This window comes from Polypterus senegalus, chromosome 7 (assembly GCF_016835505.1).
Source record: "Polypterus senegalus isolate Bchr_013 chromosome 7, ASM1683550v1, whole genome shotgun sequence".
NCBI lineage: Eukaryota > Metazoa > Chordata > Cladistia > Polypteriformes > Polypteridae > Polypterus > Polypterus senegalus.
The window spans coordinates 182718215-182744734 of record NC_053160.1 but is presented as its reverse complement, the minus strand read 5'-3'; the positions used below and the strand labels follow the sequence as shown (position 1 = coordinate 182744734).

At 40.4% G+C, this 26520-nt stretch overlaps 2 protein-coding genes across 2 annotated transcripts in view; one reads left to right on the top strand and one right to left on the bottom strand.

Moving 5' to 3' along the window:
• Positions 1-7849, top strand: part of mrps18c (mitochondrial ribosomal protein S18C) — a 34710-nt gene extending 26861 nt beyond the window's left edge. The window contains exon 6 of the mRNA XM_039759686.1: positions 7387-7849. Within this exon, the coding sequence (XP_039615620.1) occupies positions 7387-7487 (101 nt within the window). The 3' untranslated portion in view covers positions 7488-7849. The remainder of the gene's footprint in view (positions 1-7386) is intronic.
• Positions 1877-24924, bottom strand: abraxas1 (abraxas 1, BRCA1 A complex subunit). Its single transcript, XM_039759685.1, has 9 exons — positions 24786-24924; positions 19733-19823; positions 18586-18622; positions 15351-15417; positions 13200-13393; positions 7887-8006; positions 7198-7282; positions 6850-6964; positions 1877-2524 (listed from the first exon to the last, which is right to left on the bottom strand). Exons 1-9 carry the CDS (start codon positions 24870-24872, stop codon positions 2118-2120), a joined length of 1203 nt encoding a protein of 400 aa, XP_039615619.1. The 5' UTR covers positions 24873-24924; the 3' UTR covers positions 1877-2117.
• Between the last annotated feature and the right edge of the window lie 1596 nt (positions 24925-26520).

Genomic DNA, 26520 nt, shown 5'->3' with positions numbered 1-26520 from the left:
TTACTTTTGGTTAATGTGGCTGCTGGTGGTAATGAGTGCAGCTCATAACATTCATTAGTAGTACGTAGTAGAAGACATGAAGTGGTGTCCCCCTCTCTATGTAAATCACTACAGAAATACCATCACCAATGTGCAGCATCCACTGGGATAGTGTGGCGGCAGACTTTCTGCACCACTATGCTCACCAGACATTAGCTATTGGGCTGTGAAGGGTTGCTGGGGAAGAGAGAGACAATAAGGGACAGGAGATGATTTAGTGGGCCATAATGACCGGGCAATGGTGGACAATAGTAAGCACATCAGCCTTGCTAAAGAAACTGAGGGTAAAGGTGATGGACTGGCCAAGCATGTCTCCAGACCTAAACCCTATTGAGCATCTGTGGGGCATCCTGAAACGGAAGGTGGAGGAGCACAAGGTCTGTAACATCCACCAGCTCCGTGATGTCGTCATGGAGGAGTGGAAGTGGATTCCAGGGGCAACCTGTGAAGCTCTAGTGAACTCCATGGCCAAGAGAGTTAAGGCAGTGCTGTAAACAAAATATTGACACTTTGGGCACAATTTGGACATTTTTCACTTCGGGGTGTACTCACTTTTGTTGCCAGTGGTTTAGACATTAATGGCTGTGTGCCGAGTTATTTTGAAGGGACAGCAAATTTACACTGTGATACAAGCTGTACACTGACTACTTTACATTGTATCAAAGTGTCATATCTTCAGTGCTGTCCCATGAAAAGATATAATAAAATATTTACAAAAATGTGAGAGGTGTACTCACTTCTGTGAGATACTGTACAAGTCGATGATCAGAATGCTTTATGCAGGCCAGGCACTTGGTTAGAGGTATTACTTGGAAAACTTGTGAAGAGGGGTGCTGAACACAATCTCCGAAACCCTCTCTTAAATGGTGATACAATGGGAAATTATTATTATTTTTTTTTTTTTTACCTCCTCTTTGCTCGATTAGCTGCTGGCTTGCCACATGATCTGCATCTTGCTCGGCACACTTGTCATATCACCAAATGTCCATATATTTGATCTTTTTTCACTTTGACCTTTTCGTCAATATTGCATTGAATTTTGGTTCCGTGTTTGGAATTATATTGTGACAACACAATGAGTGAATATCGTTTCTTTCTCTGTCTCTACATGAACTTTGTCTGACAACAGTATTCACACAAATGAGAAATGATTGAACCGTGTGTGTGGGCCGTAAATGTTTTAGATGTGAGCAGGACTTTTCCATATCTCTGTGCATAAAGTCTTGTCTCGTGGGGCTTGAAATTTACTCTCACGGGATTTCACTTTCACCAAACAACAAATCTTTTAATTCTACCGGATAGGCCTCTTCATTGGGAAGAAACACTACTTTTCCCTGATAGCCACACAAATTAGACGATCTACAAGTCTCCGACTTGAGTTTAAATCCAAACAATATATTTGATCTCTTTTCGCTGTTCCGTTTCACAGAGTAATAATTTCCGTTTGTTTGTGCTAATGCCATCTTTACTATCATTTTTTTAAGTCTTTCAAATTTTAGTACTTTCATTATCTCTAACCTGCTCTGCATGTGTATCGCGCCAGCATTTTTGAATTCTTTACTACGTTCTATTTTGTCATCTGCTCTTTGTCTTTTATTTTCGGTTCCGAGACTGGTTAAATCTCTTGGCCCAAAGTCTCATCTTGCAATACATGAAAAAGTGTCTCTCTGAGAAAGTTACATCTCGTCTCCTTCCAAGATTTTTTTTTTTTTATAATAGAGAGAGACGTAAAGCCCGTTGCCAGCGAGTCCTGAAAACGCCACAAAAATCTTCTGTGTGTAGGGAATGAAATCCAACAACAGATTTTGCCACATACTAATCCATTCGTGTGTGTGTGTTTTTTTTTTTTTTAATTTACTCAAATATTAAGACTTCCACATGTCCAAAAAAAGCATTTTTTAAACGTTATCTTCAAAAGCGGAGGTTGACATAAAAATTATTAAACTCAAAATTGAGTATAAAACCAATTAATAGAAAAGTAATAGAAAGCCTAAAAATCTCAAATTCATCACTTTTTTTCCCTGTCCGACAGAAAATAAATTTTTGTGTTTTTTTTTTTTCCCCCCACTAAAGTTACCCTAAAAAGTTGGTGATTGTGAACACTGCAATACTCCATTCTGGCACTCGTGCAGATCGTCCACAGTCTCTGAATTGCTGTGCTCATCATCGTCTTCTTCACTGTTACTTTCCTCACAGACTGTTTTGAACTGGCTTTTGGGAGGTGGCGGACTGTGAACTGGAGAAACGGCTTTGCGCTTGTGGCTTAACGGTGTCCTTGTGGCGTAGGGACCTTCTGGTGCTACCAGTGTGAGTCGCTCCAGGATGTCAATGTCGTGGTCAGTGCCATAGCAGTACGTGGGTAAAGCAAAACCGTCCACGGTAGTAGTTCGGGTTTGGAGCAGCTTGGATTCTGGAAATAACTTCTGCAGAGCCTGGCAAAGTAGAATATTCTCTTCCGCTTTACTGTTCTCATAATCCTTTGCTCCTGAAACAGAAAGAAGTCATTGATTATCTATTAGTGATCCATTTCAATTTCATTTTTAGTGAGAAGTCCCCCACAACCCTGTGCAGATTCTACAGTCCATCCTGACAGGATGCATCACATCCTGGTACAGCGACTGCTCAGTTCAGGACTGCAGAGCTCTGCAGCGGTTGGTGGTGAATACGGCACAGCAGACGACGGGCACACAGCTCCCTGCGATCCATGACATCCACGCTAGACGCTGTCTCAGGAAACTGAAACGTATCAGGCGGGACCCCAGCCACACTGCACTGTTAGTTTTCACCCTCCTCCCATCTGGGAAGCGACTAAAGTCCATTCGGACGCGCACCTCCAGGTTCAGGAACAGTTTCTACCCAACTGCAATCAGACTCATGAACAATCGGTAACCTTGTGTCACCTCCACTGCTACCTGCACATATACTCCTGCCACTGTCTCTGTTTATTCCTAGGATTCTAGTTTTATTTATTTACTTATTTATATTCATTTATTTATTGTGTGTGGGTTTTTTTTTTTGTCTTATGTTCACTTTCTGCTGGGGCACATGCAAGCATTTAATTGTACAGTGGAATCTCGGTTCACGAACGTCTCGGAACACGTACAAATTCGCCAAACATTTGCATCTGTTCACAGCCACACACTCGGTATACGAACAAGCCAGTTTCCCTTTGTGCGCGCCAATGATTTCCGCACGTGTTCAGTCTCTCCCTGTGCAGCAAGCGAGAGAGAGAAACACACACACGTGAGAGACCGCTGGACGCACAAGGCCGAGAAGGCAGTTAAAGAATGCACCAGTCTTGTTTTTAAAGAGACAGATCCGAGCATTGTTTTAACCTCACTGTATTTAATGAAGACATTTTTCTATTGGATTTTAACCTCCACTCCACTTCTGTTTACAGCGATCGGTTCGTAGCGTGCATTATTGCAATGTTACTTTTCTTGGTGGTTTATGAAATTACGGATTTTTCAAATGTTCATTTTTTTTACCTGTGCTTAAAACTCATTTAAAAAAAAAAAAAGTGTTTTTTACAGCACGAACTCTTGCAGTGTTAGTTTTCTCTGTTGTTCAAGGTTTTCTCAGTGTTATTCAATGTTTATACATTTAGTTTACGATTACACTGTGCATTCTATGGTATAATCTATATATATAATTAACTAAGGGCACGCAAGACACTGAGCACACGCAAGACACTGAGGGCACGCAAGACAGAGCCCTGCCTGCCAACTCTAAGACCATGGGATATGCTCGACAGAGCCCCACCCGCCAACTCTAACTAAGGGCAAGCAAGACAAGAGTGCACGCAAGACAGAGAGCTATGCCCGTCAAAGCCTGCCCGCCAACTCTAACTAAGGCAAGCAAGACAGAGAGAGCACGCAAGACAGAGAGCCACGCCCACCAACTCTAAGACCATGGGATACGCACGCATTTAGTGTATAAATGGATAAAAATAATTGCATGTAAACGATTCGCCAAAATCTGTTGTATGTAAACGATACTGTTTAAAACATTATCGTTTTTTCATCAGAAAACCCGGTTTCCACGTCTACCTGTATTAATTTAAATGGCACTTTTACCACTTGCAATAGGGTGGTCGCGCTGACGTGTCGACTGGGCAACACAGTATGTCTATGTTTTCCGTAGCCTGCTACAGGAAGGCACTCTCGACCATTGGCATTAGTTTCGCATTGACAGTGGTTTCCTAAGCCTTTGTTATACTGAATTCCTTTCTCACCGTTTTCCGTTCCTATTCTTACACCGCCGTATGCTACAGCGTGCTTCAGCTAGTTAACTAGATTTGTGCTTAAAAATCTTTAAAAAAATATATTTACATACAGTTCGTACGGTCTGGAACGGAGTAATTGTATTTACATACAATCCTATGGGGGAAATTACTTTGCTTCACGACCAAATCAGTTTACGAGCAGAGTTTTGGAACGAATTACGGTCGTGAACCGAGGTTCCACTGTACATGGTACTTGTACTTATACACGACAATAAAGAATTGAAATCAAGCAAAATGACCCCTTGTATTGGCTAACTAAAAAGATTACAATATGCAAGCTACTGAGGCAACTCAGGCCCCTTCTTCACAGCCCGAGTTGCCTTGAAAGCCTGCATATTGTAATCTTTTTAGTTAGCCAATACAAGGGGTCATTCTCACTACATTCATAATGGCTAACACGGTACAACATCCTTTATTTTTGCGTATCGTTCTTCACCATGTACAGGCTTGGAGTGCTTACACAGATTAACTACAGGGTTATCCAAAAGAAGTAACGCATTTCAAACGTTTATTCTACAAAAACGCTACAAGATTAAAAAAACAAGAGAGAGTATACAAAATAGATTTTGTTAACTGCGTTTTAAAAATGATGTCTTTAAGGTGGTGGCCATCATTAGCGATACACTCTTCGAGACGATTTTTGAACGCTTGCCTGACTCGTTCGGCTATTTCAAGGGGAACGGTGGTGGCCATCATTAGCGATACACTCTTCGAGAAGATTTCTGAACGCTTGCCTGACTTGTTCGGCTATTTCAAGGGGAACAGTGGCAATTTCGTGGTGAAGAGTGTCCTTGAGGGCTTCGAGGTTTTGAGGTCGGTGTGTGTATACCTTTGACTTGAGATAGAAATCGAAAGGCACTTTGAGCTACTTTTTTTTTTTTATGAAAATGTGCTATATAAATAAATGTTGTTGTTGAACGGGGCGAACATAAAGGCCACCCGACATCGCAGCGCAGGGAGATCAGCTTCTCAAAACTTGCATGGATCTCTGCACCGTATGAGCTGTTGCTCCAGGCATCCACCACATCCACTGCTCCCAGTTGGGGCCGCAGAAAGTTCTCTTAGCATTTCAATGTAACGTTCTGAAGTGACAGACCGTTGCTCCCCACCTCCTCAAAAAAGTAAGGGTCTATAGTGCCAAGTTCTGTAACGGCGCACCATGCGCTCGCTATGCAGGGGTCTCTGATGAAGTTCATGAGGGTTGGTTTCGGCCCTATAGCGAAAGTTTTGCTTATTTACGCAACCATTCAAATGGAAATGTGCCTCGTTGCTGATGTCACAGAACGATGGCATCTCAATGAACGGTTTGGAGAATGTTGCCACACAACTCTCTACAGCTCTCCCTGTCTCTCTCAGTCAGTTCCTGCACTCCCATCATTTTGTATGGATGGAAATTAAGGTCCTCATGTAAAATCAAGTCGTGTTGGAAATGCCTAAGGCAGAATCGCGCTGAACATCTGGGGGACTACAAAATGGATGCCCTTACAGTCTGTTCAATGTTGAACAACAACAACTACTTATATAGCACATTTTCATACAAATAATGTAAAAACCTGTCTGTCTAAATTTAGCCACCAACTAAAGAATTGTTATCTGATGTGGGACGTCACCATTATGAGGAATGTTGAAGTGTGTTTGGAAGGCGCACTGTAAAGCGAAGAAAGTACGGTGTGCACCGGACCAAGGCCAGTGGCCGACTGAAAACTACAAGGGATCGCTTATCAAAGGACAAACAAAACTGAGAGGGGTTGCCAAACTTTTTCATATGACTGTACTTCATTCACTTGTGGGTATTCCAATATTTCAGTTTCCTCACCTACCAAAGATGTGCTATTTGGCTGACAATTCTTAACTGATATTCATGTTAGTGTAACTATGAGCAGAACCTGCAATGGATTGGCTCCATACTTACCAGTTATGTCCCACCTTATGCCACCATGATATGCACACCCACATATTATGTAAATGTGGGAACATCCACAACAAATACAGACAAAAAATATTATTTGAGATTTTAGTCTCATATCATGAGTACATAATTGTACACACCGTTTCTGATAATTATTTGAACGAATGGTTTGCATCCACTTTAATTCTGCAACTTTTACATTCTGCACTCAAAAAACACTACAGAGTATATAAACTAAACTTTCTGATTAATTTCACATTAAACAAGTTTAAGTAATACAGGTTAGGAGCAGGTGCTGTTACAGTGCATTGCCACACCCACCATGTGACAAACCACCTCAGGATCCCAAATTAGGATCCGAGTGCAGCCATGACACCTCAGCACCACACAAGTTCAGTTGGAATGGAACCAATGGGAGTTTTTTTTTTTTTTTATGGTGGTTGGAGTGCCAATTCTGCCACCAACCCTCAGGTTTTCCCTGCAGATTAAGTCGCATTCAAAAATAAATGAAGAGGTGTAGGAGTCAACTTAAGTGTGTTAAGAGTTTTTGGTTTACACGAATAGGCAAACTAAAGTTTGTATGATCTGAAAGTACCAGAAAAAAGTTGTAATTTACCTGTTTCTTGCATGGCCAGTTTTTTCTTCTCCTTTACAATTTTTCTAAGATGTTTCACTTCTGATAAGAGTTTTTCCACTGATCGTTCACTCTCCTCAACCTTCTTACATGTCTTCTGTAAAGCAATATCAAATAACATCTTAAATAAGAAAATAAACATTCCTTGTGCTAGATGCTATATTATTGTTATCACCATTGCTTTTTCTAACCCTTGGTACGCTGTTTTGCAGTTTCACTATGATCTTAATAATAATAAATTTTCATGCATGCTGTTTTACACGTCAGTACGTCATACAAGTTTTTTTTTCTAAACACATATACATAACATAGGCACATCACATTTCTTACCTTTAGTTCTTCTTGTAGAGATGAACTCATTTTATTGATTTCACAAACTTCTTTCAAAGTCCCATCAGAGTTAAAAAATTTAGATCTGCAGAAAGAGAAGTTTTGTGTAAGAAATACAACATTCAAACTTAATTTACATCACTCTGTACATCCATCCGTCCATCCTTTTTTATTAATTGCCTCATCCAGGGCAGAGTCGTGGGGTAGCTGGAACCTATCCCAGCAGTCATCAGACACAAGGCAGGAACACCACGTGGAGAGAGTGCCAGTCCATCAGAGGGCAAACATGAAGACACACACATGCTAAGGCCAATTTAGCAATGCCAGTTCACCTACTTTGTATGTCTTTGAACTGTTGGAGGAAACTTGACCACCTGGTAGAAACCCACATGGACACAACACCGGAAGAACATGCAAACTCTACGCTGGGAGCCCCAGGGATGTCAACCTCAGTCTCCTTGTTGGGAGGCCATGCCACCCCTGCTCTGTACATGTGTGCTAAGATCACTTCATAGCCTAATGGAAAAAGACACTGGATCCTGAACCTAATATAATGTACACTGTAACTGTTTAAAAAATATTAACCCAGAAAAGAGACTCTAGTAAGTAAGCTATATCATTGTTCTGCAAATAAAAATGTTAATTCTGGATACCTTCTGAATGTGCAGTGTAATACTGTATTCACTTACCTGTGCTTTTTAATCGCACAGCTATAACCTTGAGATGTGTAGGTCGTTGAAAATGTGTGGTAATCATGCTGATCTGCCATTCCAAGGTTGGTTACCATTACTGGAATTTTTTGGAAAAGCCTGTTTAGAAAGAATCCTGTTACAGCAATACATCTCAAAGAACTGTAGTATTTTTCTTTAAAATTTAGTCTTTACTATTTATCTAGAGGAGTAGTATTTTTAGAAAAGCTAAGATTAATGCTTTGCCTTGCGACGTGAAAACTTGCTTTAGTATAATAAAAAACCTTCTGAAGTTTTCATGAACTCAGTATATGGGTTTTGGATCTTGCTTCTCTGGGATAACGCCAGACTCATTTAAATATATTACACATAAACTACAGTCTGTTCCTAACTTCATATTTGCATTTTTTGATTAGGTTAGATCAGTGGTCTCAAACTCTGCTCCTGGAGGGCCCCAGTGCTGCAGGTTTTCATTCTAACCATTTTCTTAATTGGTGACCTATTTTTAATTCTAATTAACTTCTTTTCCTTTCAAATATTAAAATGAAAAACAAATAATACTACAGAATTTTCTGTGATAAAACGGTCGGTTACTTTTAAAGAGCACACCAGAAAACATTCTGAACGTCAACTGGATGATAACATACATACAAGACAAGAGATATATATATAATATACTTGCAGCTGGAGATCCACAAAGGGAGAAAATGAATCACGTATCATAAAGTAGTTTTTATTCCTGAGCTTTCCAACCCCTACCAGGGGTCTTCATCAGAGGATAATGCTTAGACTTACAAGAATCAAAGGCAATGTATAGCAGTAACTTACGGGCAGGGGTGGCTAGGTCCATGTGTTCGGGGGGTGGGTGGGGGTTTATTGGGAGTAAAGTCTTGTTTAAAATGAATAAGTTCCTAAGTTTGCATATGCTGGATTTATGTCCAAGTGTCTGTTGATGGCGTTCTCATTTGATAACCAGGATTCAGCCAGCTCTCTGGCCACTTTTATTATTGGCTTTAAATTTTACTTGTACATCGTCCCAATTAAATGTATGTCCTGTTGATTTAGTATGCGTATAGATCAATGATAGCGAGTCCTTTCTTCTGACGGCGTTGCGGTGTTCCTGTATACTCTTCCACCTTTTCACTTCAAATGGATACTCAAAAACATTCATTAATCGAACCCTACACAGAAGACGCCAAAAAACTCAACAAACAATTGACTTGAATCAGAACCCCCACCCCACCTGGCACTCACTCCCTTCTCACCACAATGTGTCTGAAGGTGCTGCACGCATCCTGGCCAAGTCAGGTGTCAGAATAGCACACAAACCCACGAACAATCTGTGCACGGTCCGCAACGCCGTCAGAAGAAAGGACTCACTATCATTGATCTATACGCATACTAAATCAACAGGACATGCATTTAATTGTGACGACGTACAAGTAAAATTTAAAGCCAATAATAAAAGTGGCCAGAGAGCTGGCTGAATCCTGGTTATCAAATGAGAATGCCATCAACAGACACTTGGACATAAATCCAACATATGCAAACTTAAGAAGAACTTATTCTTAATAAACAAGACTTTACTCTCAATAACCCCCCGATACCCCCATAAGTTATTGCTATACATTGCCTTTGAACATTGTAAGTCTAAGCATTATCCTCTGATGAAAACCCCTGGTAGGGGTTAAAAGCTTAGGAATAAAAACTACTTTATGATACGCGATTCATTTTCTCCCTTTGTGGATCTCCAACTGCAAGTATGCAAACCGTATCACCGACCTTCTCTTCCACATTATATATATATATATACAGTGGTGTGAAAAACTATTTGCCCCCTTCCCGATTTCTTATTCTTTTGCACGTTTGTCACACAAAATGTTTCTGATCATCAAACACATTTAACCATTAGTCAAATATAACACAAGTAAACACAAAATTCAGTTTTTAAATGATGGTTTTTATTATTTAGGAGAAAAAATCCAAACCTACATGGCCCTGTGTGAAAAAGTAATTGCCCCTGAACCTAATAACTGGTTGGGCCACCCTTAGCAGCAATAACTGCAATCAAGCGTTTGCGATAACTTGCAATGAGTCTTTTACAGCGCTCTGGAGGAATTTTGGCCCACTCATCTTTGCAGAATTGTTGTAATTCAGCTTTATTTGAGGGTTTTCTAGCATTACCCGCCTTTTTAGGGTCATGCCATAGCATCTCAATTGGTTTCAGGTCAGGACTTTGACTAGGCCACTCCAAAGTCTTCATTTTGTTTTTCTTCAGCCATTCAGAGGTGGATTTGCTGGTGTGTTTTGGGTCATTGTCCTGTTGCAGCACCCAAGATCGCTTCAGCTTGAGTTGACGAACAGATGGCCGGACATTCTCCTTCAGGATTTTTTGGTAGACAGTAGAATTCATGGTTCCATCTATCACAGCAAGCCTTCCAGGTCCTGAAGCAGCAAAACAACCCCAGACCATCACACTGCCACCACCATATTTTACTGTTGGTATGATGTCCTTTTTCTGAAATGCTGTGTTCCTTTTACGCTAGATGTAATGGGACATTTGCCTTCCAAAAAGTTCAACTTTTGTCTCATCAGTCCACAAGGTATTTTCCCAAAAGTCCTGGCAATCATTGAGATGTTTCTTAGCAAAATTGAGACAAGCCCTAATGTTCTTTTTGCTTAACAGTGGTTTGCGTCTTGGAAATCTGCCATGCAGGCCACTTTTGCCCAGTCTCTTTCTTATGGTGGAGTCGTGAACACTGACCTTAATTGAGGCAAGTGAGGCCTGCAGTTCTTTAGACATTGTCCCGAGGTCTTTTGTGACCTCTCGGATGAGTCGTCTCTGCGCTCTTGGGGTAATTTTGGTCGGCCGGCCACTCCTGGGAAGGTTCACCACTGTTCCATGTTTTTGCCATTTGTGGATAATGGCTCTCACTGTGGTTCGCTGGAGTCCCAAAGCTTTAGAAATGGCTTTATAACCTTTACCAGACTGATAGATCTCAATGACTTCTGTTCTCATTTGTTCCTGAATTTCTTTGGATCTTGGCATGATGTCTAGCTTTTGAGGTGCTTTTGGTCGACTTCTCTGTGTCAGGCAGCTCCTATTTAAGTGATTTCTTGATTGAAACAGGTGTGGCAGTAATCAGGCCTGGGGGTGGCTACGAAAATTGAACTCAGGTGTGATACACCACAGTTAGGTTATTTTTTAACAAGGGGCAGTTACTTTTTCACACAGGGCCATGTAGGTTTGGATTTTTTTTCTCCCTGAATAATAAAAACCATCATTTAAAAACTGCATTTTGTGTTTACTTGTGTTATATTTGACTAATGGTTAAATGTGTTTGATGATCAGAAACATTTTGTGTGACAAACATGCAAAAGAATAAGAAATCAGGAAGGGGGCAAATAGTTTTTCACACCACTGTATGTATATATAAACTGCTCAAAAAAATTAAAGGAACACTTTGAAAACACATCAACTCTCAATGGGAAAAAGAAATCCTCCTGGATATCTATACTGATATAGACTGGGTAATGTGTTAGGAACGAAAGGATGCCACATCGTTTGATGGAAATGAAAATGATCAACCTACAGAGCCCTGAATTCAAAGACGCCTCAAAAATCAGAGTGAAAAATGATGTGGCAGGCTAGTCCATTTTGCCAAAATTTAATTGCAGCAACTCAAAATTGTACGCAGCACTTTGTATGGCCCCTGTGTTCTTGTATACATGCCTGACAACATCGGTGCATGCTTCTAATGAGATGACAGATGGTGTTGTGGGAGATCTCCTCCCAGATCTGGACCAGGGCATCACTGAGCTCCTGGACAGTCTGAGGTGCAACCTGTTGGCATTGGATAGACCAAAACATAATGTCCCAGAGGTGTTCTATTGGATTTAGGTCAGTAAAGTGTGGTGGCCAGTCAATGGTATCAATTCCTTCACCCTCCAGGAACTGCCTGCATACTCTCACCACATGAGGCCAGGAATTGTTGTGCACCAGGAGCCACTGTACCAGCATAGGGTCTGACAATGGGTCCAAGGATTTCATCCTGATACCTAATGGCAGCCAAGGTGCCTTTGTCAAGCCTGTAGCGGTCTGTGTGACCCTCCATGGATATGCCTCCCCAGACAATCATTAACCCACCACCAAACTGCTCATGCTGAATGATGTTACAGGCAGCATAATGTTCTCCATGGCTTCTCCAGACCCTTTCACTTCTGTCACGTCTCAGGGTGAACCTGCTCTCATCTGTAAAAAGCACAGGGCACCAGTGGTGCATCTGCCAATTCTGGTATTCTATGGCGAATGCCAATCAAGCTGCATGCTGCTGGGCAGTGAGCTCAGGGCCCATTAGAGGACATGGGGCCCTTGGGTCACCCTCATGAAGTCTTTCTGGTTGTTTGGTCAGAGACATTCACATCAGTGGCCTGCTGGAGGTCATTTTATAGGGCTCTGGCAGTGCTCATCCTGTTCCTCCTTGCCCAAAGGAGCAGATACTGGTCCTGCTGATGGGTTATGGACCTTCTATGGCCCTCTCCAGCTCTCCTAGAGTAACTGCTTGTCTCCTAGAATCTCCTCCATGCCCTTGAGACTGTGCAGGGAGACACGGCAAACCTTCTGGCAATGACACGTATTGATGTGCCATCCTGGAGAAGTTGGACTACCTGTGCAACCTCTGTAGGGTCCAGGTATCGCCTCATGCTACCAGTAGTGACACTGACTGTAGCCAAATGCAAAACTAGTGAAGAAACAGTCAGAAATGATAAGGAGGGAAAAATGTCAGTGGCCTCCACCTGTTAAACCATTCCTGTTTTGGGGGTCATCTCATTGTTGCCCCTCTAGTGTATCTGTTGTTAATTTCATTAACACCACAGCAGCTGAAACTGATTAACAACCCCCTCTGCCACTTAACTGACCAGATTAATATCCCATAAGTTTCATTGACTTTATGCTATACTCTGATTAAAAAGTGTTCCTTTAATTCTTTTGAGCAGTATATATATATATATATATATATATATATATATATATATATATATATACCTGTATATGCATTTAATTGTGTCCCTCAAATGTATTTTGGAGCACTTCAGGTTATCAAAGAAAGTGCAGAACAATTTAGCAGTGCTACAGATAACAGCCTAATAAATACTATCTATCAATTTCATACACTTAAAGATTATGAAAGAAAGGAAAACAAGCAAAAAAGAAAAACAAAATCACTGCAATGAACAACTGAATCAAGCAAGTCCATTACATCTTTTGAGAAACAGGGTCTGAAAATGGCCTGTCTAATAATTAGCTCTTACCTCTCCTGAGGTTTGTACACTGCGTACCCCAGCACATGTGTAGAGTTGCTCCCTATAAACACATTCGAGGTCAGCAGTAAGAATACCAGTTCTTGGTTTGAGAGATGCTTTTCAAGGCTCCGATGGACAACATGCTCCCGAAAAGTCATTGCCTGTTCTGTGTTTCGTCTTTGTCTGTACCATCCAATCACTTTCTGGGTTTCAAAAACAAAAATACGTGCAATGATGGCAACTCCTAAAGCATTTCAGTGAGCAAGAATTCTACAGTGCAACCAACAGAAAGAAACAGTATTTATAACTAGTAGAAGGAATTCATAGAGCTTAAACAAGATCTAGTGCTTGTAAAAAGTATTCACCCCACCTGGAAGCTTTCACATTTTATTGTTATTCATTAATTATTTTCTTTTCTTAAGATTACTACCCGTGGCTGTCCGTTTGTCTGCCCAGGATTTTAAATCACCTGTAGCTCGGAAACCTTTTGCCCTATTGACCTGAAATTTGGTACACATATACTACGTGACATCCACTATCCGCTTTCGGGGTGATGGTTTTTATCACTTTTTATTTCATTTTATTGTAGAATCAACTCTCGGCAGCAGGGCGGCCATGAGGCACATGTGTACGAATGCCATTCTCATCCCTACCACCTTCGCCATCACTTCCCCTACCTCTCCATATCTCAAATCATTCTTGAGGCAGACTGAAGACTTAAGCATTTAAGTGAAAAATTAAAGAAAACGTACTAAGTAATTGCAACACGAACACTGACTTAATCAATTTTAACGTGAAAAGATGGCGACAGAAGAAGTGGGCTGCTAGGGTGGAGAAAAAAAGACCTGCTCAGGGAGCATCAACCTCTGAGCAAACAAATGCTAAACGTACAAAGAAAGAGGAGGAAAACTAGGAATGCTCAAGTCAAGTGTACTCACTGTACGTTATTGTGCAGTGCGCCGTTACTGGTGTTTGTTTATTTGTAAATAATTAGATCACATTGCAAAAACTTGTTGATAGACTTTGACATTAAATAATATTTTTCTGTTGTTGACAAGTATTAAAAAAAAATGAAATCCACTGTGATTCAATGCTGCATAAAAACAAAGTGTGAAAATGTTTCCAAGGGTGAATACTGTTTTTTATAGGCACTGATAACTAAGTACTATGCTGACCTCTGATCTTTTTCAGCAATTCCCTGATTTTCATGGTAATGTCTTTATATGAAGTTTTCTAATTAAATAATTACAGCCACACTCCGCAATGTTAACACAACTGTATTCAACATCCTCAAGCATCTCAATTGTGACATCATGTAAGGGAAATGTGAACTACTCCCTTTTAATACCTTGGCGAAAAGTCTCCTGAAAACCTCAGGCACAGAGAAACTTGAAAAAGGAACTGCTAATTACTGATGCAAGATGATGGAATCAAATAAATTAGAAAGATCTGCTTGATTGTAAGAACCCGAGAAAAATCAAATCTTCTGTTGGAAAACAGTACCTTAGACTTTTAGGCCACATCTTTCCTCTTAACATTTAAAATGTAGATTAGCTCCTTTGATTGCAGCTAACATTTAGTGCCTGTCAATCTTTTCAAAATGAACATTAACTGTTTTACACATACTTAACATAACATACTGATATCTACCTCATTCAATTCAGCGTTGCACTTGGGGCTGGGGATGTCACAGCCTAACCTAGCAGCTCTGGACAGGAAAGGGTGCCATTTACCCTAACCTGTGGAGATTTGAGAGGAAAATCCTCACAGACACCTACAGAAAGTGCAAACTCCACACGGGCGATGACCAGAAGTGGGATTTGAGGTCAGCATGTTGATCATGGCGCCACTGTTCTTTGGATGCACATAATTCTGTATCATTGTTCTACCCACTGGCATAAACCAGGCCAATAATCTAATTGGACCAGAAAATATTTCATTTTGTCCATGGTGGAAGAAGGTAGTACTTAAAAAGTACAAATAAATGTACACTCTTACTTTTAAAAGATGAAAGGATTTACAACAGGGGCCTCATCATGACTGATCATCTTCCTATTAACTTTAGTTCACAAAGATGACACTTTTCACCATTCAGCTAGGCAGTTTGTATGGTCTTTTATAACATACAAAAATACTTTTAAAAGTTGGTGTCTGGTATACCTGTTTGTCAAAGGACTGAATCATCTTTAAGGCTTTCTGGTTCACTTCCCCGACAGAATTATAAAAGCTATGAAAAACAGCCAAAAAAAGACAACATGTCATGAGAAACAAGAACATCACTAACTACACAATGTGAATTAAAGTCATTTCTTCTTAAAGTAATTAGTTTTCTTTAACTAATGCAGTAAATACCAAATGATTAGGAGAAAAATAAAAACATTAATTACACATGTCACAAATAAACTCCAGGCCGTGTGGTAATTCTGTGTTAAACGTGTCACAAACTTTAAAAATATCTTATTTCAGAAATACTTGGCTCTCAGAGATAAAGAGCTGGAATAAGAATACACTAAACATAATAAAAGTTTCTGACCGTCTCGGCCAACAACATAGAACAAGTATCACACATCAAATTAAAAGTCTCTGTCATCCTTCTGTACTTCTCAATGTTTTGTTTTTTTACTTTTGACACTTGCTCTCCATCAATCAGATAATGTCTTCAAACCTCCTTAAGTTTTAATTTGCCACCACTTTTAACATACTGTCTTTTTTTCCTAGGATTATGGATTATCAGTGGTAGTGCTGCTGCTTTGCAGTAAGGAGACTGTGAAAGATTGTGGTTCGCTTCCCGGTTCCTCCGTGTGGATAGCGCATTGAGTACTGAGAAAAGCGCTATATAAATGTAATGAATTATTATTATTATTATTCAAATGGCTAGAGGCCATCATCAAGTGAATAGGAATAACACGCATCTTTGGGCTGAATGAGGCACATGACCTGCATTGCGAGGGAGCGTCAGTTACGGCACTAAGGCCATGTGGCGCGTTTCCCAGAGGGTGATCCGGCTCGTAAAATCCTCATTGTTGGGGACCCGAGTGGCTGGACCAGGCCAAGGGGTCGCCCACGTAACACCTGGCTACGGCAGATAGAGGGTCATTTCCGAAAGGTGGGACAGGACCGCGTGTCTGCTTGTGGGGTTGCCAACCGAGTTGTTTTGACGTGTAGTGGGTGCAGCAACGCACTGTACCAGTGCATGCTCCCCAGCTTGACTTGACGTTGGGCCGAATGGCCTGTTCTCATCAAATTTGTTCTAACATTCTAACCTACAAATTGCGGTTTATGACAAAGAATTCTCCCAAGTCTTCTATACTTTTCTCACACAATCTAGAGCATTCCATCATATTGCAAAGCTGTTAATTTCAACACCACAGACTTTATGGTGTCACTATTTGCATCTTATCAACCTCTCAGATCTTCTAATGCTGCCCTCCTCACAATGCCAATTTTACAATTCTTTGTAAGTGCTTATCCAGCTTAATGATTTAAATTCTCAAAGGCTCCCTCCTTAAGTGTGATTGCTGCATTGCTGAACACATTTCTATTTCACCTTAAACACTTTTTTCTTCTCTATTACATTTCTTTCGGCACATCTGCAATTGTATTCTTATCCCATTTTTCCATACCAACTGTATACTAATTCTGATTCTTCCATACTACCTTCCTGGGCTGCTCATCATTTTTACTATACTATCCTTTTACTCTTTCTTTATGTACACTTTACCCTATATGTGTAACAGATAATCCAAAACACTTGTGTTTGCAAATTATTTTGAAATGTACTTTTTGTTTGCCTGGTAAAATGCCCTATGGTAGTATACTGTGAATGATAGTACATAAGACAAGGGCTGATTTACTGATTTGATATTTGAAGTAGCTGAGGGTGCAATCACCTCTGCCACTGCAGCCTCTATTCATGAAAATACACATAGTGGAATATAAGCATGTGACAAATGGCTGATTTAGAGTGAAAACAAACAATTTACAGTAATACAAAATGGTAGGTACTTTTGTAGCTCTTACTTTGGGGATACCTTACAGAAATGGTATGCAGTTAACTATGAATGACACAGAGATTAACAATAAATGTGCAGCTGAAAACATACTGTATATGGTGATGGAAGAGGAAAATCTGAGGCAGCCAAAGACATTTTGTTTTTTGTTAGTAGTAGATGACATTACATGGCACAAATTACCCCAAGACTATACAGAATGGACGACGGTGATCTAGAGTACAATACCTAGGTTATTTAACAACCAAGGCAATTAATAGTATCAATGGATAATAGTGATGGGATAGGCTGACAGACGGGATTAGACAGGAGTCCCCGTGGACTATGATGTTTGCTGATGACATTGTGATGTGTAGAGATAGTAGGGAGCAGGGCAGGTTGAACAGACCCCGGAGAGGTGGAGATCTGCTCTAGAGAGGAGAGGAATGAAGGTCAGTAGGACCACCAAGACAGAATACATGTGTGTGAATGAGAGGGAGGTCAGAGAAATGGTGAGGATGCAGAAAGTACAGTTGGCGAAGGTGGATGAGTTTAAATACTTGGGATCAACAGTACAGAGTAATGGGGATTGTGGAAGAGAAGTGAAAAAGAGAGTGCAGGCTGGGTGGAGAAGAGTGTCAGGAGTGATTTGTGACAGACAGGTATCAGCAAGAGTGACAGGGAAAGTCTACAGGATGGTAGTGACACCAGCTGTGTTATATGGGCTGGAGATGGTGGCACTGACCAGAAAGCAGGAGACAGAGCTGGAGGTGGCAGAGTTAAAGATGCTAAGATTTGCACTGGGTGTGACGAGGATGGACAGGATTACAAATGAGGACATTAGAGGGTCAGCTCAAGTTGGATGGTTGGGAGACAAAGTCAGAGAGGTGAGATTGCGTTGTTTTGGCCATGTGCAGAGGAGAGATGGAGAGATGCTGGGTATATTGGGAGAAGGATGCTAAGGATAGAGCTGACAGGGAAGAGGAGAAAAGGAAGGTCTAAGAGAAGGTTTACGGATGTGGTGAGAGAGGACATGCAGGTGATGAGTGTAACAAAACAAGATGATAAGGACAGAAAGATATGGAAGAAGAAGATCCACGGTGGCAACCCCTAACGGGAGCAGCCGAAAGAAGAAGAAAAATGGATAATTTACCACTATGTAAAATATATGAAAGTAAGCCTTACTGTAGAAGAAAAGAAGACCACCACATATTGTGCAGCCACTTAGATGTTACTGCAGATCAAAGATTCAGCTTTTAGCAGATGTTACATATTGACTGCTTTAAACTAGTTGGTCATGTACATAACAGCCAGAAAACTGTTCAACAACATGCAATGCCATTTTTTCATTCTCTTACACTTTTAGTTTGTCCCAAAAGTTTAATAAATGTAATTTCTTCACTCACCTTTGAGTTTTGTGGCAAGGAATGTGTTTTTGAATGTCTGAAAATAAGAACATGGTGATATTACTCAGATGTATTCATCCCCTGAACATGCTCACTGCACATTTTAGATTACGTATATAATGTTTCAAGTATAAAAAGGTAGAATTGCTTTTAATTTCTACAGGGAAAAATACTAAAAGCACACACTAATCATGTCCCACTATTAAAAGGTCTTACTAATAATGCTATGGAAAAATGTAGTTGTGGGGAAAAAGATCTTGTGTTTCTCTAGGTGGAAATGTAATGAGTATTTATTTAATTAAATAATAATGTGCAACAAGACCTTTATATTAAATAAGTGAAAAAATGCATTATTTGTTAAACATGTGGTGCATAATTAACCACATGCAAATCAGATTTGGGACTTTCATTAAGCAAACAGAGTGTCGCAGGAGGCTGGGGGCCAGACACTGCCGGGATGCCTGAAAGGACCGGTAGGTGGTCTATACGTCCCCCAGGCCACGAGGGGGCAACCGCCCTGGATGATGAGGGGAACACGAGGACAGAGCAAGGAGGCTCAAACCCACCGTGGCCTCCGCCAGGGGGCACCCCGAGCGTCATGGAGCCAGGGAGATCAACACTTCCACCACACCTGGGAAGGTGGAGGAAGAACCTTCCAGGGACACCCAGAGTGCTTCCGGGTGCTAGTGTGGCACTTCCGCCACACCAGCAAGTGCCGCCGGAAGGTCATCAGCAAGCACCTGGAGCACATCCAGGTGGATTTAAAAGGGGCCGCCGTCTTACAGTTGGGAACTGGAGCAGGACGAAGCTCCAGTGCCTGGGGGAAGAAAGGCTGCCCATGGACATTGGGAGAGGCCCATGTTGGGAGTGATTGGTGCGGGAGCACCGTGTGCTGTGTGGGACTTTCACTTATAATAAACATGTGTTTTGTAAAGTGGTAGTGTTTTGTCTGATGGTGTTCAGACCAGCGCTCACAAGAGCAACACATGCATTTCTTTTGTAAGCAACAGATTATACATATTTAGGGGAACAACAATAGTGTATAAGTACAGTACAGAGTTAAGAAATGAACATACAGTAGCACACGATGAATTAATGTTAGGAAACTACAAGTTACATCTGTGTCAGTTTAATTGGCAGCACTGACCTATTGTATATTCAACTTGAACGTCATCTATCTGCGAGTCTGTGATGCTGTTTTTCTCTTCTGCTTTAACTTCACCAAGAAGAAATCCTTCCTAGAAATGGGAAAGCAGATAGTTATTTATGTTTTCTTAAATGCAGGGCTAACATAATCAATTAATTTATTTAACTTCATGAGTTAAGAATCAGGAATATGAGAAACCTGGATATGTAATGAGCAGGTTTGAAGGAAAACAAGGCTGTGACATTATGTCAGGCTGGCTGCACAATAAACTATTTAAAAAAAATTGCTCTCAGTTGTGTTGGGAATTTTTCCTCAAAATTGCATGATATACTTTGCTGTTCTTACCTAAAATACGATTATTGATGTGTACATAAGATTCTGGCAGAGAACCAGCCTCTGGTGTGCTATTTCTAAAAGTCAAGCTTGAATTCTTTGGTTTGTACTCTAAAATATAATTCTGCTTAGAAGTTGCAAGCAACCTTGACTATCTTGCACCTAAACAAATGCATTGGTGCCACTTGATAGATAGATAGATAGATAGATAGATAGATAGATAGATAGATAGATAGATAGATAGATAGATAGATAGATAGATAGATAGATAGATAGATAGATAGATAGATAGATAGATAGATAGATAGATAGATAGATAGATAAATCCCAAGGGGAAATTCACATTTCTTACTTTTTAAATAGATGACAAAGCTTAACAATGATAATATCAAACTGCAGGTGGCATTATGAAATCAACCATCAACACCTATTTTTTAAGACCTAACCAAGCCTGTTAGTATCATAAAATTCCCACCTTTCTGGCACGACTGGAACCATCAAACATTTAGTGTAAGCAGTGTGACCACAGGAGGGTGCCAGTGAGCCCCAAACTCAGGACACAGCAATAAACAACATGTTATTTGAATAATATAAAGCAGGGGTGGGCAGATTCAGTCCTGGAGGGCCGCAGTGGCTACAGGTTTTTGTTCCAACCCAATTGCTTAATAAGAAGCAATTATTTCTCAAGTAACATTTCTGCTTCACTTTAGTTGTCTCGCTCATTAGGATTTTGAACCCTTATTGCTTATTTTAGTCTTGAACAGCTGTATTCTTGGTTTTTAATTGCTCCTTATTAGCAATAAGATGCAAATGACAAAAGAATAGCATTTCTCCATTTAGCTTGTTTCCATTTACACCTGTGTGTATTTATCATGCACTATTGGGTTTAATTAAATACTTGGAAGGAAAGTGAAGAGAAAAAAGTGAAGCACTGAGAATAACTCATCTGTTTTAGACTGCAGATCATTTGGATGATATCCTTAGAAAGGAAAAAAATCTAGGATATGAGAATGACTTGACATGGCAGGGCTGAAGCACTAACAAGCCATGAAATTAAATAATTGACAAGGATTGTTTATTAATTAAGCAACTGGGTTGGAACAAAAACCTGCAACCACTGCAGCCCTCCAGGACTGAATTTGCCCACCCCTGATATAAAGGATTTTTATTCTCACAAGCACTTTCAGAATCAGCCACAATAAATCCAACAATTATACAAAAATTAAACAATTCTTCCTCCTTCCTACCTCTGCTGAGTGTTGCCCGCTGCCTCCCAACTCTAACTCCTTGATGTGAGGCAGCGGACTCTCTTTTAAGAGAATGCTTCTGGTGCCATGTTGAGTGTTCCTGGAAGCACTTCCGGGCCCTAAAGAAAGTAGGAAGGTCCCCGACATTGTCCTCTATTGGTACCCAGGGACCCCAACATGGTTGCACTTCCAATCTCCAGCTCCCAAACACCCCTGTGGGTGTCCAAACTGGGTTGCCACATAAGGACCACTGGCATATGGAAGATGGAACATCTGCCAACTCTTGGCTTCCTCTGGTCCATCCATTATATCATACCAGCCAGGGACAAAGTTATTTTTCCGTACCATTGGCTACTCCATCTGTTGTTTGATTCTGGCTTCCCATCAGGATAAGAAACCATCCTCCTTCCTAGCTGGGCTTGCCCATTCTCTTCCTACAGCCGATACTATCTTAGAATATCAACTGTCACACTTTTCATGTGTTAAAAATTGGAATCTATGTTAACATACTTTATCCATCCATTTTATAAACCAGGCTTAATCCTGACCAGGGTTGCTGGGAAGCTGGAGCCCATCCCAGCAAGCATAGGGCGCAAGGCAGAAACAATTCCTGAGTAGAGCGCCGGTCCACCACAGAGTGAACACGCACACGTAATTTAACATCACTAATTTGCACGTCTTTGGTTTGTGGGAAGACACCAAAGGACCCCCAGAAACCTGTGCAGACATGGTGAGATCAATGCAAACATCATGCAGGGAGGATCTGGCACGCAGACACTGTCTGCACTCCATCACTTTGCTTCCCAATTATATTGAAAGGGAAGCAGTGACAATAATCCAGTTGTAAACAATCTAACCACATAATTATAACTTGGTAACTTATAACAGTGTAAACACCCAGCACTGGTGCCTGCAATATCAGTCCAATTCATGAAAATTAATTAATGAATAAATTATATAAATGGAGGAAAAGCAAACATAAACATCTTGTACCACATGTACCAATAATCACAAAAAACATGTGGATGCTAAATAAGTAAAGTTCTAAATAGAAGAATACACCATATTGCTTCTTATTGCAAATTCACACCAGGAGGTATGTGGGGGCAAATTTGGCCACTCTGTATAGAATTCATATGTTCTCCTCTGTACATCTTTGTGTACTGTCTTGGGCTTGCTGTGACAACCTGAAGACATTATCAGGTTATGTTAAACAGCCTAAGTATAGTGTACTTGTCCCATCTGCGGATGTGTCTCCTACCACGGAAAACATTGAAAAGCATCTTACAAGTAAACATTCTGAACATATTCATGTTATGTTAAACGGCTTCTCTAATCTAGTTTGATAGTTGGGGTTTGTGGCTGTGTTTGTCCCATCAAGGAATGTACCTTCTACCTTGGAAAAAGAAAAAGCAGTTGTTGTTGTTATTAACGATGACTAGTACAACGCTAATCTGACCTCATTGTGTTCTAAAAAAAAAAAAGAAAAATTGAACGTGAGCATTTGTGCCCTCGGAGCCAAGTTACCCAAACTATTCTCTAACATTTCAGTAATTATTTACCGCTCTGATGCTGATCTTTCTGATCATAAAATAGGTCATTACAATAGCAATCGACGAGGAGAATTCATAATTCATTGCAGAATTACATTATTTGAGGGTTCTTCTCTAGTGCCTCTTTCTCCTGCACGATTTGGGTTCAAAAACTAACCAGCACCTCGTCAGCTCATAACAGTTGTCTGTTATTTTTCCATCCATCCATTTTAGCTCTATGCCGTCTGTCCTCAAGAAACTGTGACACACATACACACACAGACAGACATTGAGATATTGATGTTTTTCATATCAGGGTATGACATCTGTTGAAAACTGGAGATCGAAATTTCTGAAAAATCTAAAGCTTTCAAGCTGACAAAAGGTTGTGGTGAGGGTGGGCGCAAAGTAAAAAAGAAGGTTGTGTAGCATAATGGTTATGGCTTTATAATTTATTCAACAAGGCTGTCAGTTCAATCCTTCACTGAGTGACCCTTAGCAAGTCATGTAACCCTTTCTATTACAACTTTAAAAAAAAGTAAACTTATATAGTACAAGTACCTGTAAGGAGTTCACTAAAGAAAGCAGGTACTTGTGTACTAAACGGACAGCTAGTAACCTTTTCTATTATCGTGACGCAAATCGGATTTTTGTTTTTGACATTAGGCACCCAAAGGGGACATTGACATTAGCGACCTATAGGCAACTATGCTCCACCCCCACTAACTTTAAGGTTAGTATTTGTGGTTGTGGTAGGTCAGTCTAATAATTTAAACTCCAAAAATTAAGCAACCAGGGCACCTTTACCACGGAGCACAACACTAGAATGGGTAGGAACTGCCGCCCGTTTAGTACACAAGTACCGAAAGGCACTGTATAAATGCTACCCATCCTCTCTTTGACCCATCGAGGGCTTTAAGCTAGGTAATTTTTCAGAAGTGTGTCATGAAATGCTATGGGGACTCCTTTTTGAACCCGTCTATATAATGCCAAACTGGGTATGCCAGTTTTTTTAATTATTATTTATTTATTTAGTGCGTGTGTACTGCGGTTATTGTGTGAAAGCAGATATTCTACAGAATGCGCGACGTTTCCAGGCAATGCATGAAACGTCCGTGCTACTTTGACACTTTCCCTAGGCATTGCACAAAATACCTAAGCATTATACAGAACGACTTGCCGGTTTGCAATTTGGGATTGCATAGAATGCCTAGGAAATGTATTGAAATTTTAATCGTTTCATCCTTTGACGTCCTAGGCATTCTTCACAATGCCGAATTTGACCCATAGACGGTAACATATGTTCGCAAATTAATTTATTTGTTGGGCTTATGTAAAAGCCATATTTCCCCCTGACAAATAAAGTTCTATTTAACTATCTATATAAAACAATCAAGTTTGTTTTGAAACCCTTGTCCCATTTTTATCTCCTTCTGACAAAAAACGAGTATTCACAATTTTTTTTTTCTGAACGTCTGCTGTGTCTGAATCGGATACCTTAAAACTTCTGACCCACCATCACAAGAAATTTTACGACTAAAAAGGTGTTTTTTAACTAAAGCAAAGCGAGGTTAAGTGACTTGCTCAATGTCACATAGTGAGTTAGATGCTACAGTTGGATCAAGAAATTATGGGTGGTTTAAAGTTCAGAGCCTTTGCAACTAAACTAGACTGACTGCCTACGGGCTTCAGTTTTTACCGTGAGGTACTTTTATAAATGCGACGAAGGGAAACTGAACCAGTCGTTAATTTAAAATGTAAATGTCACGTGCTGGCAGAAAAGATTTTCATTAATATGTTTCTTGTCTTTTCTTATTTGTTTTATAAGTCACACATCCTACGAAAATTCACACCCGGATCACGCAGCTTCCCAAACTCCAGTAAAATACTCGCCACAAACACTAGATTACTTCACGGCCAGATCCTCCTGGGGATACTCACCACATCCGAATCATGATTGAGGTGGTGAAAGGCTAGTGAGCCCAGCACGTAACCCGAGACACGGACTGTCACATTCAGATTCTCCATGTTTGTTGTTTTCGTTCCGCCTCAGCGCGGCAGCCACTTCCCATTACCCATAATGCTACGCCGCTTCCGCGCATGCGTCCTCCTCGTAGGCGGGCTGCACATCACTGCGGCAACGTAGGTGGGCGGTGCTGCGAGTGTCTCACTTAATTTGCACGCCAGTCAAAGTTGTGCGCACTATTAGGCAGGGACTGAGTAAAATTTGATGGTTCTCTATTACTAAAATTCATGGGTTGCAAAAGCAATTTCATTTTCAGATAACACAGGTATGCATTGAAAAAAATATTTTATTTTTTGACACTGAATTCAAAAGTGAAAGCCATTTTTCTCTAACGGAGCATTTTTTCACAAAAGTTTTCTTCCAGCTGTCAGTTTCAGTTTTTTTTTTTGTTGTTTTCGCACTAAAATATTTTAATGATAATTTGTTGAAACTTTGTATTTCCAATATTATAATCTTTGTTTAACACAAAACAGTTATTTTATTCAGCAGTAAGGTCATTAGCCGGAATTGAACAAGGTGAAGAGTCTAGCTAGCAGCTGTCAGTGCATAAAAAATTCCAATTTTCTTTATGAGAGCGATATCGGAACGAAGAATTGACATTGGATTCAGAAGAATGGGCTTGCTACTTCTTTTTCCCTTCATTTTAATAGCCCTGTTTTTAATGATTCTGTGTTCTGAATTGATTCCTTTCTTCATTAAATGACAGCCAAACAGAAATGAGACGTGAAACGAGCCAACAGATGACCAGCTAAATTGGGGCTTCAAACTCCAACCAATTTCACTCCAATCACTTTCTTAATGAGAAGCTGATTTTTGCTGTTAATTAAACCCGTTATTTAATTACACGGCATGTTGCTGCTCTCATTCTGCCATAGTTGATTTTTTGTTATTTTAAGAACATCATCAAAATGTTTTGGTGACCTGAGAGATCAGCGTTAGTGAGACTTTCATCTTTCTTTAATTTCAGATATTGTGTGACGGGCACAGGTGACCTTCTCATGTGGTGGCTTGTTTTGTGTCTCGATATTATTTGGCTGCTAATTAAGGAAAAAGAAATAACAAAAGGGCCTGAGTGAAGTTAATTAAAATTAAGGCAAAAAAAATTAATTAGCAGCAAAAGCTAGTCACTAATGAAGAAGATGGTTAGAATGAAAACCTGCAGCCACTGTGGATGGTATCCCAATACTCCAATTCAGTGACGGGGACACTGTGCTGTAAAATTGGCACCATCCTTTGGATGAGACATAAAACCGAGGTTCTGACTCTCTGTGGTCATAAAAGATCCCTGGGCTTCCTTCATAAAGAGCAGGGTGTATCCCAATTTCCAGGCAAAATTGCCCACCATGGCCTCTCTCACCACTTAAACAGCTATTGTGTGGTGAGTGTACTGGTGCAATAAATGGCACAGCAGCTGGGTGGACGCTACACATTAGTGGAAGTTGAAATGGCTCCCCACTCACTAAAGCATTTTGAGTAGTGAGAAAAGCACTATATAAATATAAAGTATTATTATTATTATAGAAATAGGCCCATCAAATTGTGCACCCAAGGATCATATAGGGCCCACCATTATTGATTTCCTGGTACAGTTTTGCTGGGAGAAAGCAAAAACCTGGGCAGTTTTAGGAGCCCCCAAGGACTAGGTTAGGA

Excerpts from the sequence above, each read along its gene's own strand:
- abraxas1 (XM_039759685.1), bottom strand. The coding sequence starts at position 24,872 with ATGGAGAATCTGAATGTGACAGTCCGTGTCTCGGGTTACGTGCTGGGC. Across the intron at positions 19,824-24,785 it reads TCAATCATGATTCGGATGTG|GAAGGATTTCTTCTTGGTGA; the intron begins GTGAGTATCCCC and ends TCCCATTTCTAG. Across the intron at positions 6,965-7,197 it reads CTCTACAAGAAGAACTAAAG|AAGACATGTAAGAAGGTTGA; the intron begins GTAAGAAATGTG and ends ATTGCTTTACAG.